Below are 17,869 nucleotides of genomic sequence, written 5' to 3'. Positions count from 1 at the left end.
AACTACAGGAAACGTTCAACCTCTGTAATTGCAAACAAAGGCTTCTGTACCAAATATTAACACTGATTTTCTCAGGTGTTCAAATACTTATGTTCAGCAGTGCAAGACAAATAAATTCTTTAAAAATCATACAATGTGGTTTCCTGAATTTTTTTTAAATTCTGTCTCTCAGAGTGGGAATGCACCTACAATGTGAATTTCAGACCCCTCCATGATTTCTAAGTGGGAGAACTTTCAAAATCGCAGGGTGTTCAAATACTTCTGTTCCTCACTGTAAGACAGATCCAGAAAACAGAACAGAAGGTTAACAGATTTCCCTGCTGGAATGTATGGGATAGCCAGTAGGTAATTCAACCTATTGGCATTTATACAATGCCTGATTGTCGTCGACCAATCCATTAATTTAGGTTCTGACTAATGAAATCATTGACAGCCACCCTGTCAAGCTATGTCATTCGTCATGGCCTGTCTATAAATTAATGGCTTTATACTATTATTTCTCTGCTAGAATAAATGCAGTTAATTTCCCTCAAATTACAATGACTAATGAATGCCCTGTCTCCCTTTGTTAATTAAATTGGAAACATTGTTACTAACAATTCAGCTTGCTAATGAAATAAAAAAGGTATTTAAGCTGATAAATAGAAACTATTAGCACATGCAGATGACCCACTAATAACTTTATCTAATCCCCTAAAATCTCTCAAGCAGCAATGAACATTATTGGTAAATCTAGACACTACTTAAAATTAAAAAAAAAACTGGACATTTTAACAATTAAAATGAATAGCATTCATCGGTTTACGTCAGTCTTTCATAATTTCATATCAGTTTTTCATCAGTTCACATCAGATTACATCCATTTTTCATCCATTTTTGTCCAAAAAATAGGGTTTTCTTCCATTAAAAAAAAAGGATGTTAACAGATGCAGACATTAACGGATGTAAACAGATGATCATCTGTCTACATCCGCTAGTCCACAGAAATACACGGGTGTCCGTTTTTCATCCGTAAACGGACAGATAAAAAACGGACATACGGAATGCCTGTGTGAAAGAGGCCTCAGACACAAAATGTGTTATTTAAATTTTAACCTGTGCTCTACTCTCTCCAGGATTTGTGCTGGAACAAATGGTACAGGTGATAGATGCTGGTTAGTTGAAGCAATCTACCTTTTTCTTGCTTATTTTACTATTTTTTACATGGGGAGACGATTGGTCCAACAGCAAGCAATAGATTTAATTTACTAAAAAAACAAATATACTAAACTAGGCTGACCCTTTTGCATGGGATATTTTCCTTAGCTTAGTAAATGTGGTGCAAATTCACTTTTAATATTTTACTTGCAAATCCTTGGATGATGGATGTCAGCAGAGCTTCACCTCATGCACTAAGTGAAAATTCCCTTGCAAAGTGAAAAGCCTATTTGGCTTTAGTAAATCAACCTCTATATGTTAACATTGTAGGAACTAGTATAGATCCTACATAAACATCTAGTGGGTGCGATCCCCCCCCCACACAAAAAAAGTAATGTTTTGGCCCCTTTCACAAGAGTGGTCCGATACAGTCCCCCTGTCAGTTTTTCGGCGGATCAGACCGGACTTTCCATTCTCCTCTATGGGCTGTTGGATGTAAACGGACTTGTGTGTTTACACAGGCTACCTCCGATCCAGAAAAAACAAAACCAAAGGGGACGCATTTCCCTCCCTCTGGCCGGGTCAGAGGGCAGTTGGGTGCTATCCAGCTGCTCCCCTTAGCTCAGCAGGGTAACAGCGGACAGATCCCCTGCTGAGAAAAATTAATCCAACCATGTCAATGCCTCAGGATGCCTCTAAATGTATGTATTACCTTTTCAATATTTGTTATCCATTGTGTAAAATAAAATAAAAAAAACCCAAACCCCTGAGTAAGCAAGCAGTAAATCAGTAAATAGGGAACCAATGAAAAGATTTAAAAAAAAAAATTATATATGAAATACTTTATTATAAACAAAGGTAATGCATTTAACAAATCATGTTTACTGGCATTGTAAAGTATACAAAGAAACCATACATTTTATATATCACATTTTAAAAATAATCTTCAATTTTATTTTTGCGTAGAAATAGGACACAGAACATAAAAACAGAACCAGGGTTCAAATACATTCATTGTAAATGGCACCCCATTTCCTGATAATAACATATGCAATAAATAAAACACACTAGGCTGGAGTAAAAACCAAACTAACTGACCGAATACGTTTTTGAAATAAAATTCTAGGAAGAATAATTCTTTTTGTAAGTAACCAAAATAGGAGGTTGAGTGACATTTTAAAAACACTGTGGTAAGGGTAATGAGATCTCTAAGAGCAGACCTGTCATTCAGTGAGTGTCTATTTAAAATAATGTACAGCCATGCAAAATCTAAATCCCTGTACTCAAGCATGCTCAATTACATTTCAGGCAAGCTTGTATTAAGCACTGAAATTCAATATACATATAAAGTGATCTCATAAACCATACCCATAATATTAATGTAATTTTATTTTTTCTGATGGATGAATTCTTTTGTTGTTTTCCCTTCTCTACGCAGGACAAAGGCTTGATACATGAATATGGAGTATGTTAGTCGTTCATTGCCTTTAAAGCTGAACTCCCTTGCACACTGGTAAATACAAACTATTGTTTTCCTTAACAAAACATTTAGAATTCTGTTCAGTCACTTTTGTGATCCAGGTACTGCTGTCAGACAGTATACCCAAGTTGTAGACATAGTCCTCCAGTGCAATGGTGGCACAGCTTAGTCCAAAATTAAACCAGCCTGCTGATTCGCCAGTGAATGTGCAAAATGAACACTGACTGGGCTACAGCTCTGCTCTCTACTAAGCATGTCCCTGTCTGGCCATCCCTATACCAGTCTGAGACTCTCTTGGCAGAGGATTACAAGATTATTTATTTCAGGTACTTATATAGCGCCATCAATTTATGCAGCACTTTACATATATATTGTATATTCACATCAGTCCTTAACCCTCAAGGGGCGTACAATCCAAGATACTAACTTACATTCATACATACACATACTAGGGCCAATTTAGACAGGATCTAATTAACCTACCAGCGTGTTGGAGAAAACTGGAGTACCTGGAGGAAACCAACGCAGGCACAGGGAGAACATGCAAACTCCAGGCAGGTATTGCCATGGTTTGGATTCAAATCAATGACCCTAGTACTGCCAGGCAGAAGTGCTAATCATTTAGCCACTGTGCTGCCCACATACAAGATGCAAATTGAGGTACTTTTACATGTTGCATTTAACTTATATTTAATTTTTTTCCACTAAACGCATAGGTCCATCTATACGTCTGACGTTCTACTCTGAGGTCAGATATAAGAACTAGTTCTGTATTAAAATTCCAGGAATACTCAACATAGAGAAAGTAGTTTAAAAATCTATATAGAGCTACAGTATATTGGCTCATATTGCCCCTGTGTATTTGTCTATGCATTAGGCAGGCACCACAGAAGACAGCATTGCTAGTCACACATATGGTGGGGAACACTGGACCATATGTGTGTGCAGTTTTATTAATGTAGATGCAAAATAAAATCAATGTTTTCAATCACCCTAAATCACACGATTGCATTCAGTTCCAGTGCTTTAAAAAAAAAAAAAAAAAAAAAGTACAGCAGCATGCATTGCACCAAAATGCATGTAAATGAACCAGAACACATATAAACATGAAGAGGATCCTTACCATTTTGATTTTTCAATTGTAGAAAAAATGCACTGAAATGCATTACAAATGCGTTAAAAACCATATATAAATGCACACCGAACACAAGGATTGTGGTGTGAACCAGCCTTCAAAATGACGTCTGGATAATTACAAAACAGGCTTTGGGTGAATTGAAAATCATATTTTCCAATCCTGGCTGAAAAAAGATGGCGCCTAAGCAAGAAGGCTTGCAGAGTGAGACAAAGCGGTTGATTTACTAAAACGAATGAGTGCAGAATCTGGTGCAGCTGTGTGTGGCAGCCATCTTCTAACTTCAGCTTGTTCATTTAAGCTCTGACAAAAAAACCTGGAAGCCGATTGGTTTCTATGCAGAGCTGCACCAGATTTTGCACTCCCCAGTTTTAGTAAATAACCCCAAAGTGTGCAAGTTGCAGGGTTAGATATGCTGCACAGGGGGGCCCCTGTAATTTATATCTACCAATTTTAGAAGAAACTACAGTTTATACTTAAAACTCAACCAAGCAAAGTGGAAAAAATTAATGCAGTTAAAATTTTGATTAAAATTAAACCTTGGGAAAAGTAAAAGTCCTTCCTTGCAGTGGGTCTGCTCCAACACGGCAATGAATAAATGCTTTTGTCTGTCTAAGGGTACCAGGTATAGCAGTTTTACTGATCTGATTCTTTATGCTGCTGGACCAGTTTCGGGATCCTCCTCTCCCCTATGTTCTCATGGTCTAAGACATTCTGATATCACCAAGACCAATGCAGGGCCCAGTAGACGTGAGGACTCCGAGGGACAGTCCACTTCCGGAGCATAGGGGAACACCACATGTCAGAGGATCGGGTAAGTAAAAGTGCTTTTCCTATGCCCTAGAAACAAGCAGTTAACAAAGGACTTTACATATTTCTGGAGTTGGGCTTTAAAATAATGTTTTAAATGCAACTACCATAACTGTAGGAAATTGACTTGGCGTCTTTTTGAAATCCTCTATACAAAAGAACTCAGGCCGAGAGGAGGGGCAAAGGCATGAACCTTTTAGTCTCTTGTAGATCATTTACTGACTAAACACAGGCTGGGACAAGGAGGTGATGGAGCTGCATTCCATCAGTGCAGAAGAAAAAACTCACATCACCAACCTAGCTTTGTTGTCTGACTGACTGGGCAGTGTAAATCATAGGTCTGGATAGACAGAAATACAAAGCTCTTTGCAGGTAAAATAGCTCCTATGTATGTATTTAGCGGTTTTCTCCTAAATATTAGACATATTAAATGTCTCCTAAATATTAGACATTATTAAATGAACGCAGCATTTTCCCATTCCCCTAACAAGTATGTTTTCCTGTGTACTATATTACCATACTAAATAATAAAATCAAGAGATCATTCTTTGGACCAAAGAGCTGTTTTCTGAAGTTCTGACAACACAGAGTTGCTAGGATGATAGTTTGCTACACATCACCATCTGATTCCTTTGTACTTCTGTTGATCTACATTTAATCACAAACAAGCAACGATTACAACATAAGCCCTCATGCACACTTGACGTTTTTACAGCTGTTGTTTTTGGCGTTTGACGTTTCTTTTTCTACAGTCAATAAATTCCCCATCATGTTATCCTATGTGTCCATGCACACATAGGCTGTAATCAACGTTTTTTGGCTGGGACTTTTTTTTGACAGAAAAAAAAACCTCCCAAACTAGTGGGTTTCTAAAGGAGTTTTTTAGCTGTAAAAACACTAACGCTGAAAAAAGCGGCAAAACGCCAAAAACACAAAAAAAAAGCTGAAAAACGCACGTTTTTAACGTGACTTTACACAGCTGACGTTACCAGCATTATCAAAACGTCCCGTGTGTGTGAGGACTAAGTGTATTACAAATTCAGATGTGACTCATAGCAGGTATAGACGTACAGCCACAACAGCCTTATGAAACCCAAAAGGTGGAGAGTATCTGATACAGGGACCCCTAAGCTGCTTTTGGTTTACTTACTGTCTGAATGACTAATAAAACAAGCAGAGTCTGGGCCAAAGGCTCAAATTCTGGTCCATATACTTGTTCTGAGCTGGATTTAAAAAAAAAAGTATGAAAGATATTGGATCAAATATGACAGCCAAGGACGGAAGTAGTAAGGAAGATTAGTAATGGCAGTCTTGGTATTTTCTGAGTACTTCGATTCCTTTAGTTTAGCTTAAAGCTGAAGTTTAGGCAGGAATATTTTTGCATAGTTACAATAATCCATGAGCCTGTATCTTGTCAATCAGTACCTGGCCACACCTAGTCCTGCCCACCGCTTCTGCACTGACAGTACTGCAGTGTCTGGGAGGGGGAACGCGTGAGACAAAAATGGAGGATGTGGTTCAGTCAGGGATGGTAGGAAGGAAGTTTTTTGTATATGTTTATTAGTCTTGTGCATCACAAAGTAATTGGATCTGGGATTGCTTAGATTCCATACATGAGCCTTTAGTTGTATAGTTGTTTAGCGCACTAGTCAAGGATTCTAGCACACTTTATTGCACTGTTCTTCTTGATGCGCTTTCTGTTTAGACTTATACAAGACTTCCAACAACTCTCCGTTTCCTGCAGTCACTTCCCAATTTCTGAGTGTTCAGTTTGATGGCTAGCCTACATTAGTCACATGATGAGTCCTAGAACCATAATGACAGAAAAACTGGCAGGATAAAGCGAATATGAACAGAAAGTGTACAGCACACACCTTCCCCCCCCCCCCCCCAAGTCATATTTTAATTTATTTGGCACTTTACAAAACAATAGCTAGCTGCAGAATGAAATAGAAAGGTCATTTTAATTTAGACCCATTCAGACCTTTCTGGTCTGGTGTGTTAAGTTGCATGTTAACATGCTTTAAAACAGACCATTAATTTGAGATGGTTGAAAATGCGCCACATCGGACCAGAAAATGCACCTGCAGCACACCACAATGCATGGTAGTGCATTTCTGTGAATTGCATGGTGTGTTAATTGCAGATTAATTTATTTTTGAATGGCACATCAACACATTCATGGCTAGCCTGCATTAGAAAAAGCCTCAATTACAAAAAGTAAAATTATATGGTAATATGGTAATATTTGTTACCCTTAAAGTGGAACTTTACCCATAACAACTTGATTAAAAAATAATGTTCTTTAGCAAGGAGCATACATTCCACATTAATAATTATGCAACCAAAAGGAGTGTTTGGTTTAGAAAATTGTCTCTAGCATTGTTCTAGTTTCTTCTTGCCGGGTGCTGCCATTTTTATGAAGCCCTTGGGCAGCAGTAAATCTTTAGGCGGTCAGCAGATATTCGGCACAGTAACAAAAAATAGAGAGCAACTGAGCATGTGCAGAGCAGGGTGAGAGTGTATTACTGGATTTTAAACAGTATAGGCACTTATTTTTGTTTTGCATAACTATATATTTCATGCTTTGCTGGGTTTGTTTGCCTTCCTCTGGATCAACTGTGGGTATAGGATTATAACTTTTTTTTTTTTTTTAATGGTTGAACTGGATAGACATTTGTCTTTTTTTCAGCCAAACTAACTACAGTATGTAACTATACCTGCAAACTGGCAACACCATGGCAACAGTTTTATAGGTTTAAAGGCACACTATTATAATATTGCCTACTCCTTTTTAACGGAAGATTAGACACTGAGCATTTTTCATATGGCAACTGATAAAGCTGCTAAACCAGATGCAAAATCTTTGTGTCACACATTGCAAACTGTATATGAACAATTTTCTTTAAAACATACATCTAAGTGATTAATTCATAAATATTCACAATTAAAAAAAATCTATGAAAACAAAATTAGTGCAATCTTTTATTTCTAGATGGCAGTGACCCTTGGGTGGCTGTCCTTTTCTCATTTGATTCAATATTGGGTCAACATCTTAAAATGTCACAAAACCTATAGCAAACAAACAACGTATGAAGTACACTGTAATGTTATGTACAAAATATGCAGCTATGAGTCAGCAGTGGCAATAGGCACATATTTGAGGAAAAATAGTAAATGAGAATATTTACCAAATATATCAAATATTTGAGAATCCTGGTTAGAAGCACAAAGGGAGGTTTATACTCACCAGACACTATTAGGTACACCTGTTAAATTGCTTGTAAACAAAAATTGCTAATCAGCCAATCACATGGCAGCAACTCAATGCATTTAGGCATCTAGACGTGGTGAAGAGGACTTGCTGAAGTTCAAACCGAGCATCAGAATGGGGAAGAAAGTGACTTTGAATGTGGCATGGTTGTTGGTGCCAGACGGGCTGGTCTGAATATTTCAAAAACTGCTGATCTACTGGAATTTTCACGCACAATCATCTCAAGGGTTTACAGAGAATGGTCCAAAAAAGAGAAAATATGCAGTGAGCGGCAGTTGTGTGGACGAAAATGCCTGGTTGAGGACAGAGGAAAAAAATGGGCAGACTGGTTCGAGATGATAGAAAGGAAACAGTAACTCATGTCAATATGGACCAAAATCTCTGAGGAATGTTTCCAACACCTTGTTGAATCTATGCCATGAAGAATTAAGGCAGTTCTGAAGGCAAAAGGGGATCTAACCCAGGACTAAAAAGGTGTACCTAATAAAGTGGCCGGTGAGTGTATAATCTTATGGGAAGATGGCTTTCTCTTTAAGATTACAGACTCCAAAATGGATGCAACAACCCCACCAAATTATCGTCACCAATCAGTTTTTTAAATTCATGTTTACAACTCCATAAAAATAAAGATCCCTTTGAATACTGACTTTAGTTTCTGATTCTTCCTGAGCAGTAACGATAGTTTGAATGTGGCATGATTGTTGGTGCCAGATGAACTGGTCTGAGTAGATAAACTGCTGATCTACTGGGATTTTCACGCACAACCATCTCTAGTACAGAGAGTGGTCCAAAAAAGAGAAAATATCCAGCGAGCGGCAGTTGTGTGGACGAAAATGCATTGTTGATGTCAGAGGAGATTGGGCAGACTGGATCGAGATGATAGAAAGGCAACAGTAACTCAAATAACCACTCCTTACAACCAAGGTATGCAGAATACCATCTCTGATCGCACAACACGCACAACCTTGAAGTAGATGGGCTACAGCAGCAGAAAACCACACAGGGTGCCACTCCTGTCAGCTAAGAACAGGAAATGGAGGCTACAATTTGCACAGGCCCACCAAAATTGGACAACAGAAGATTGGAAAAAACATTGCCTGGTCTGATGAGTCTCGATTTCCCTAGAGATGGTTGTGTGGTAAAATCCCAGTAGATCAGCAGTTTTTGAAATACTGATACTGCATCTTAACAGCAACGTATTAAGATTTCTTCCCAGAGTTCTTGTTTAATAAAATGTGTAAAGAGGGAGAGAGAGAAAAAAGGATGATCTCACCTGTGAATCTATGAAGATAATACAATGGAACTTTGGCATCACTGGTCTACTTCTGATGCAGCCTCTAAAACCTTCCCATCATGGACAAATCTCAGGCTATTCTGGCAGACAAAATTTTGCAAGTACTGAGAGTGATAAAGAATGCCCTCACCTTCCTGTCTCCTGTACATTCTTAATGGCCAGTGAGTTCATTTTAGTAATTTGTACAGATGGGCCTTTGTTGCAAACCACTATTCAGAATTTTGCTGGTCAGATTGCCTGAAATTCAGTCATGCCAGGAAGGTCTGGAAGACTGCTGCACATACAGTATGTACAAGCATCTTTAGGGGCCTTTGCATTACACCTGCAGCAGTTTTAACCCCTTTCCCTCTAGTCTCTTTACTTCACACAGTTCGCTTTAGACATTGATCACTGGAATCCAATTACAACTGGACAGATAATTCAGCCCTTAGATTTATTAGCCAATCAAATAACACTTCTTAAAAATCTATACTTTACAATATTACTACAATAAAGATAGATGACAGAAGTGGCTGAAAATAGGAAAAACATTCTGCATGTCCTAAGCACAGCTATGACTGTCATCAGTTTTACCTTCTAGTCATGCAATTCCAAACATTCAAGTCATGAGCACACAATAGACTTTCTGAAAGAATTACTAGCAATATTCATACTTTTGTTTTTGGCTGTAGCTGGAAATTAAAACAGGTTATGCTTGAGACAGCAGTCTTACCAGCCACATTTGGCACTGCTCAAAAGGTTATTCCTTTTGTCAGAAAAATATTCGCTAAAGCCATACCACAGTTCCAGCTGTGTGGCATTAGAGAAGAGTATAAAGGCACTATAGGAAAGGCTTCATAAAGAATTATAAGGCAACATTCTGTTAAAGTGGTTTTTCCCTTTTAGTTTTTCACTCCCTACAATAATCATTACGGATTTATTAAACAAGGGTAACCCATATGGAGATGCCAATCCAATGTCTGATTTAGATTTAACACAGGTTATTGCATACATTACTCAGAAATGTGTACATCATAATTATTAGTGGTAAGGCCATATGAATAATAAACATATACAAGGACGAATAATAAAAAAAAAAAACACACTGTACAGTGGAGATTTCTCTTTTAGGTAGGCCTATAGTAGTTACCTAAAAGCATTATCATACATAGGTGAAACCCCCTGAAAAGTTCTCCTGGGACCTTCAAATGAAATTCAGAAAATGTTAGTACCAGATAATTTGATGGGAATATGCATGAATAGGTATAATGGCTATTATATAGCCCCGGTAAATACATATCAGCACAAATATGTAATATAACCAATTATTTTTGCAAGAACAATATAATTGTTCATAAAAAAAAACGCAATATTTTTGTGTCAGACACAACTTTACCATTATTTGTCTCCTTAAAGGTATGCATATACAGATTAGTTTTCCTTCCCTGTTGTCGTCCTCACAACTTCAGATCATTTAGGCAGCGTGTACGTGAATGTACATACACATACCTATATAAGAACCTTTGTGAGTCTAGTCAGATTTCTTGATACCAATGTTGTCCATTCCTTTAAAAATTTTGTCTGCTAGACCTCCAATTTGTTTTTTCACAAGTTTCAGATGTCTCTCATGTAAAAGCTTTTGTGTAAGGTACTTCTCTCTCTTGATTTTGTCTTTGGTTTCATCAGAAATGTCCGGGATAATGTATGATATTATAAACTTGACGAAGTAGACAATGTGCTGTCAGAAGGCAACAGAATTACAATTAACGATCAGGAGCATCTGCTAAAGAATAGGCAAGATTATGTATTCATGACCATAAAGGGTTCTAAAATAAGATTAGGTTCACACTGTAGCAGGTTCGTGTGGGCGTGATTACATGAATGGGCTGCTGTACCTGCAGGAAACATGGGGAAAAAGTCAGATCCTTTTTAAAAAAACACAGGCATATGGAATGGTATGGTGCTGTGGCACCATGCAGTTTTGCGCACCCAAAAACGCACTGCATTTTCCAATGCATGGGGGTACCATTAGGAATCGATGGCACCCCTAACCTTCTGCAGCGCATTTTCCCTGTGGGTCAGGAAATGCATGCAATTTACACACGTTCTCGGACCTGCTACAGTGTGAACCTAGCCTTAGTGCATTTTTAGACAAAGTGAACTTATTGCTTTTGCTCCTGTGCCCGAACCTAAACCATCCCACGATCACCCACCACAGGTCAGTACTTACCAGAATCTGTCGCTAGCAGCCATCAGGAATTGTTTACATTCCACACATTAATACTGCCTCTGCTGGCCACACCCATGCATTACACTTCTACAGACTTCTATAGAGTCGTCAACTTGGTTGTGAGACTGACTTCAAGCGAAGCCAGGTGAGGGAGACTTGCAGATTGCTATGTAAGCAATCCTTGAATGCTGCAGGTGATGGATCTTGGTAAAGATCTGTTTAGGGTGAGGGTGAGATGGTTTAGGTCAAGCTATGGGGCAAAATAATAAGTGTACTATGTCTGATAATTATTCCTTAATTGTAAAGAAAATACAAAAATAATAAAAACAAAAGACAGCTACACAATGCAAAAAGTGAAAATTTCTGATTGAAATATATTCCATTGTTGTGTCTCCTCTAAAATAAATTAAAGATAAAATCTCATTGGTAGTAATAAATTGCTGCACATCACTGCTCATGGTAACCTGATTAAATGGCTCCTATTGTACAAAAAGCAATAAAGTGCAGAAACCCATATCAATTACATATTTGCTTTATAACAGATCTGTTGCAAAACATAAAGCCCAACTCCACCCAAAAATAATTTATGTTTATGGTTTTGAAATGTGCGGAGAAAGGTTAAAGTGGTTGTAAACATTAAAGGGTTTTTTTTAATGCATTCTCTGCATTAAGGTAAATAACTTTCTGTCTGTTCCCCCCTCATCCTTCCCTGACTCCTGTATCAATCCAGTACTGTGCCCGGATGCAAGTCTTCTCCCCTGGCCTCTCTTCCTGGTCTTATGAGCTTTGTTGACAGCATTGGGAGCCAATGGGTCCTACTTCTATCCGTCAAATCCAGTGATGAAGGAGTTGGTGGGGTTCAGCCACACTGTGTGTCTGTCTATGGACACACAGAGCTTGGCCCATAAGCTGACTTGCACGTCTGTCCCCATAGAAAGCAGCTAGCTATGGTGGTGGACTGAAAAGAGGAGGAGCCAAGAGTGCCAGCGGGGGACCCCAGAAGAGGAGGTTTGGGCTACTCTGTGCAATGCCACTGCACAGAGCAGGTATGTATAAACCGGTTTATTATTTTAATTTAAAAAAACAAAAACTTTACAATCACTTTAAAACCTTGGTGAAGTTTTAAATGCTGTGCCCAGGAGATTTCCTCTCCCTTCCTATTACATAAATCTCTCGATTTGAGAGTCAAGAAGGGTTAGAACCTCTGACAAGTTTAATTGCTTTCTGTGTCACCAACAAGTGAAAAACAGTTGCAATGCAGAATTAGCACAGTGCCCATGTAAACACAACCACTTCTAGGGATGTCGCTTTCAAAGCAAACCTGCCAGGATAGCTGCTATCTTTAACAGCCAAATATTGCTTGGAAGATACTACTGAAAAAGTGCATAGGATTCCCAAAACACTTTGGGGACATTTATTTAAGCAATTGTGTATCATTTAATGTGAAATGTATGTGTAAAACGGTTTTTATCTTTGGGGCTGTTTTGCAAACAAGACAGTTTCAGTATTGCACTATAGTTCGGCCATATACCCAGGGCCGGTGCTAAACTAGTTTGTGCACTAGGCAAGACAGCTACTTGCGCCCCCCCCCCAAAAAAAAATAAAAAAATAAAAAAAATTTAAAAAACAGTAGAAAACATTAAATCAACAAAACATGAAACTGGTAAATTTATTTTAATTTGCAAAAATAAGTGCCATAAGGTGCCATTAGCACCAATATTAAAGACAAAATCCATGACACCTGGGGGGGGGGGGGGGGAGATAAAACACTGACAGCAGGCAGCACAGCCCACACACAGAGAACACCTGAACTGAGCGATCCCACACAGTGACAGATGCGATGCAACACACCACCACCAACACTGACACAGATCAGCATGCCCAGCAGGCACTAGAAGAGCAGGTTGTGAGATTGTGATGGTGTCATCACTCACTGACACATTGCACATGTGATGGATGTGCCAGCTGGGTCACACTCACACAAACACGAGACATCAGAGTCAGACAATACCTCCCTGCGCAGGCGCAGCTCCACCTCCGCTGATGAATGGGAAGAGAAGGGCTGGAACTCCACAGTGATCAGCAGCTGCTAGCCAGTTTGCAGTAAGGGACTGAGTCTGAGAGGAACACTGGAAGGAGCAGCAGCTCAGCTGCTACATTGGCCCCAGACACCTGGCATCTTCCTCTCTCCTTTCTTCCTCCCCTCTGCTGCACCTCCCCTCAGCTGAAGGATCATATTTGACATGGCGGCGGCGGCCCACAAAGAGATAGTCCAGCCCAGGGGCTGACTGACCATTTGGAAACTCGGGCACTGCCCAAGGGCCCAGGGTCAGTAGGGTGCTCCATGAGATGCCCCTGGTACCTTTTTCATAGGCTTTTTTGAGTTTGGGCAAGGACACAGGGGCCCCATGATCCCCTATTGCCCGGGGGCCCTATGATTTGTCAGTCCACCCCTGGTCCAGCCCATGCTGTGCCCAGGCACCCGTAGGTGGCAGTGCACCCTAGGCAGCTGCCTAGTTTGCCTAGTGGAAGCAGCGGCCCTGCATATACCATGTCTTTTAAAGACAAACGGATATGTTCATTTCTATAGCAGCTAATTTATTATGCAAATTGCATACAGAAAATAAATCCGTTCTGAACTTTAATTATAAATAAAAGGCATTAGTCTAGCAACTGCAAACATTAACAGTTTTGATAAATAACACCAAAAGTGTTCTCAAACTCCTTAATAAGACGATGTTTCTCTTATCTCTTGAGTTATCATGTTGAACCTATCTAAACAAATCATATTTTCTCCAAATAAAACACACAATCAACATTCAGATGGGTCAAATGTTTACCTCCATGACAATGAGAAAAGCAAGCTTGGCTGCAATGACATGCCAGTATAATATGCTATGCTCATACTGATGTTCCTGGCCAGGTGGATAACGGAAATCACGGTATCTGCAAAAGTGATTAAAGAATAATTTTAAAAAATGCAGTAAGATGTAATAACCACAATTCACCAACAGGTGGAGCATATCAATTACGATACGTTCAGAGCTGCAAAACTCTGGGTGGAATTTCCCTTTTCATTACAATGTTTTCCATTACAGTGTTTTTCATGCAGCTGTCATAACATCCAGTAACATATGTAAGTCATTTGTAAGTCATTGTGCACAAAACTGGAAAAGTAATTTTTTCTGCTCCTACAGAATCTACTGCACAAAGGCAGGCAGCATTTATGTATTATTATGAATAACTTGTCTGTCTGAAAATTGTATTAAAATGATGGCCCATCCAAAACAAATCAATATCATTTAAGAAATGCTGGAGAATTCATATGTAACTTGTGCCAAGTATAAATTGAATGTATTGAATGAACTCTTGCTGCTTATACTTACTTTCCAGTTACTCACTCCTCTGCTGCCCTGTTCACCTGCTAGAGAGAAGTGAAGAACCTGGTAGCTCTGGGTATGAGAGATCAGGAGATCAGCGACGACAGTGTCACGTTATTAACCACTTCAAGTCCGGACACTTTTACCCCCTTCCTGTCCAAGCCAATTTTCAGCTTTCAGTGTGGTCACACTTTGAATGACAATTGCGCGGTCATGCAACACTGTACCCATACGAATTTAGCATTTTTTTGAGACAGGTAAAACTTTATTTTGGTGGTATTTATTCAGCACTGGTTTTTTTTTTTTTTTTGCTATATAAATGAAAGTCAAAACATTTTGAAAAAAAAAACAAAAACAGTTTTTCTTATAAAATTTTGCAAATAATCAATCTTTCTTCATACATCTTGGCCAAAATGTATTCAGTTATCTTTTTAGTAAAAAAAAAAAAAAATAATAACCCTAATTAGTTTAGAACCAAAAAGTATAATTTTTGTTTAAAATTTTTTTTTTCATTTTTATTAATATTATTATTTTTTTTTTTTTTACATACTGTCACCCTAGCAGTACAAAGTCACCATAGTGACACTGTACTACTTGTGGGGGGTGATGAAGATTTTTTTTTTTTTTTTACAAGGATTGCTTGTACACCCATAAAGGCTGTAAAAGCAATCATTTCTCCTCTCTGGCTGATTTCTTGCAGCCATTGAGAAACACTGTGTGAGCTGTGATTGGTCACAGCTTGTCACATGGTACACGGCTGTTGTGAATAGCCTTGTACCATGTGATCTCTGTGATCATTCACAGATTTCACACGTAGTAAGCAATGATGTCAGAAGTGACATTTTGCTTACACCTATTCATGTAATCACTGATTGGCCAATCAGTGATCACATGATCGGGACCTCACACATGTCCCGTACATCGATCGGTACTCCGGACACAGCAGGCACTGGATTGTGGTGCCACAGTCCAAAATGGCGGGCACCGGTTATGAACGGCAACTCGCCCCTGCACTGCCTGTTGTATATAAATGGCCGGACGGGAAGTGGTTAAATGAGCAGTTTTTGCCACATTTTTGGAGCAGCACCATTCATTTGAAAAAACATGCCAAAGTAGCTTCTGTTGGAAAAGGAAGAAGTTCTGAAAGTCGCACATCTCTGCAAAACACCGTAAGAAGGTGTATGACAGTCTTGGCCTGGGCTTCAGCCAGGCCATACTCCCAACACATTTCACTCTGCCCATGGAACTTAGTCATGACTAAGCTTCCGTGACTAAGCTTCGTGGGTGGAGTGAAATGCATTGGGAGTGTGGGCTGGTTGGAGCCCGGGCTGAGGCTGTCATACACCTTCTTACAGGGTTCTGCAGAGATGTGCAACTTCCAGGACTTCACCATTAGATGTGAAGAGCTGGGACGAGCTTTGTCCTTATCTGCACTCCAAGCGGTTGCTACATAAGGGGATCCAGTGGAGCCTTGAGCTGGATCATAGAAAGTAGCTTCTGTACCTTTTGTTGGAGGCAACTTTGGCATGTTTTTGGAAAGTGTGCTTTTGAACATTCTGTAGCACCTGTTTTTTTTGCGTGTTTGGGGGTTACATTAAATTATAACTAAAAAGGCAAAACTTTTTTTTTTTTTTGGATAGAGCAAGGGAGGGTTATAACCATTGTCAGATTTTTTTTTCCGCCATCTGTGTCCCATTGCGGAGATTTCCCTTCACTTCCTGTCCCATAGCCAAACAAGAAGTGAGAGATCCCTGAAAGTTAAGGGAATTCCTTGGGGACCACCAAGTCACCATAACTAGTGTCCCTACTGGAAGATTTCCCCTATATAACATTTTTGGGGACAATCCAGAAACTTTCAATAATAATAAACAAAAAGAGAGGGAGAATCTCCTTAAAGCAGAGCTCCACCCAGAGGGGAAGTTCTGCTTTAAATACTCCTCCCCTGCCACATTTGACATGCAATTTTTTTTGGGGGGGAGCGGATATCTAGGTTTGACAGATACCCGCTCTCACTTCCGCTCAGATCATCTAGATGAAGTTCTCCTCTCCCTGCAGTCTTCTGGAACATGTCACAGGTCCCAGAAGGCTGCCGGACTATTCAGGAGGTGCGGTGCAAGTGGGCACTCGACTGTGAAGCCACAAGCTGTCACAGCCGGGTGCCCACAGTTGAGATGCTGGCGCCAGGGAGAGAAGGGAAGGTTTGGTCGAGCACGGAATCCTGGGACAGGTGAGTGTGTGTTTATTAAAAGTCAGAAGTTCGTTTTTGTAGCTGCTAACTTTTAACAAACACAAAAACGTCTGGAGCTCTTTAACGGGGCACAGGCAAACTAACAAGCATTTTAATCCATCTCCACTCTGTCCAAACTAGGAAAAAAAAAAAAAAAAGAAGGGTTTTACCTTTGATTATGCTTTATACGCCAATAGTGGCACAAAATGCGAGTTGCGTGTTTTGCAGCGACTTTACCTCATTCCAGACTCGCAGGCAATTCTAGAGCAACCAGATGTGAATGCGGCCTCAATATTGGATATACACCAAAAAATTAGTTTTGCTGTTGCAGCACCCTTGTAGTGGAGCCCTCCTGCATTGCAATGGTTGATTATAGATATAATCTAGGAGCAGAGGATTAAGAAGTACATCATTACCTTGCTCCAGTAGGCACCCTCCAACACTGCAACTGGTCCTCAGCAGTTGCTGTATAAGCTGCGACTGGTTCTGGCCATACTCCAGCCTCCTCAGCATACCATGCATATGTTTATGTATGGTATGTGATGATTCTGAGGCTCTATGCACAGATTGGAGCTCAGGCAGAGAAAGGAGGAATCAGATAAGTGATAGAGCCTCTTTATCTCTCCTCTAGACATAACAAGTAATTAATGTGGGTGGACTAAAGGGTGGATATTTTTCCTGGAGTTGGGCATGCTAGTCATAGCAGAATTTCTGCCTTGGCTTCCTGACAGGTACAGTAGAAGAGAGTGACTAACTGATTTGGAATAATGCACTGGCCACCACCTTGAGTCCTCTGGTTGCTGCTAGTTTCAGGGCAGGCACATTGCTATGCATAAAGCTGCACAGAAGTCCACTCCTGCAGAGCTAGTCCCTACCCAACCGCAGGAATCTAATGGAAATCTTTTGCACAAATTCGAAGCTTC

At 39.6% G+C, this 17,869-nt stretch overlaps 1 protein-coding gene across 1 annotated transcript in view; it reads right to left on the bottom strand.

The window, feature by feature from the left end:
• Positions 1–1,964: 1,964 nt before the first annotated feature.
• The window catches only part of ANO6 (anoctamin 6), a 138,651-nt gene continuing 122,746 nt past the window's right edge, over positions 1,965–17,869 (bottom strand). Inside the window, exons 19-20 of the mRNA XM_089674012.1 lie at positions 14,180–14,285; positions 1,965–10,847 (exon numbers count right to left, since the gene is read on the bottom strand). Coding sequence (XP_089530138.1) covers positions 10,641–10,847; positions 14,180–14,285 — 313 coding nt within the window. The 3' untranslated portion in view covers positions 1,965–10,640. The remainder of the gene's footprint in view (positions 10,848–14,179; positions 14,286–17,869) is intronic.

This window comes from Staurois parvus, unplaced genomic scaffold, assembly GCF_062004578.1.
Source record: "Staurois parvus isolate SC_StPar_1 unplaced genomic scaffold, SC_StPar_1.0 ptg000147l, whole genome shotgun sequence".
Taxonomy (NCBI): Eukaryota; Metazoa; Chordata; class Amphibia; order Anura; family Ranidae; genus Staurois; species Staurois parvus.
Note: the sequence above shows the minus strand (reverse complement) of the source record. Positions and strands in the feature narration are given on the sequence as shown.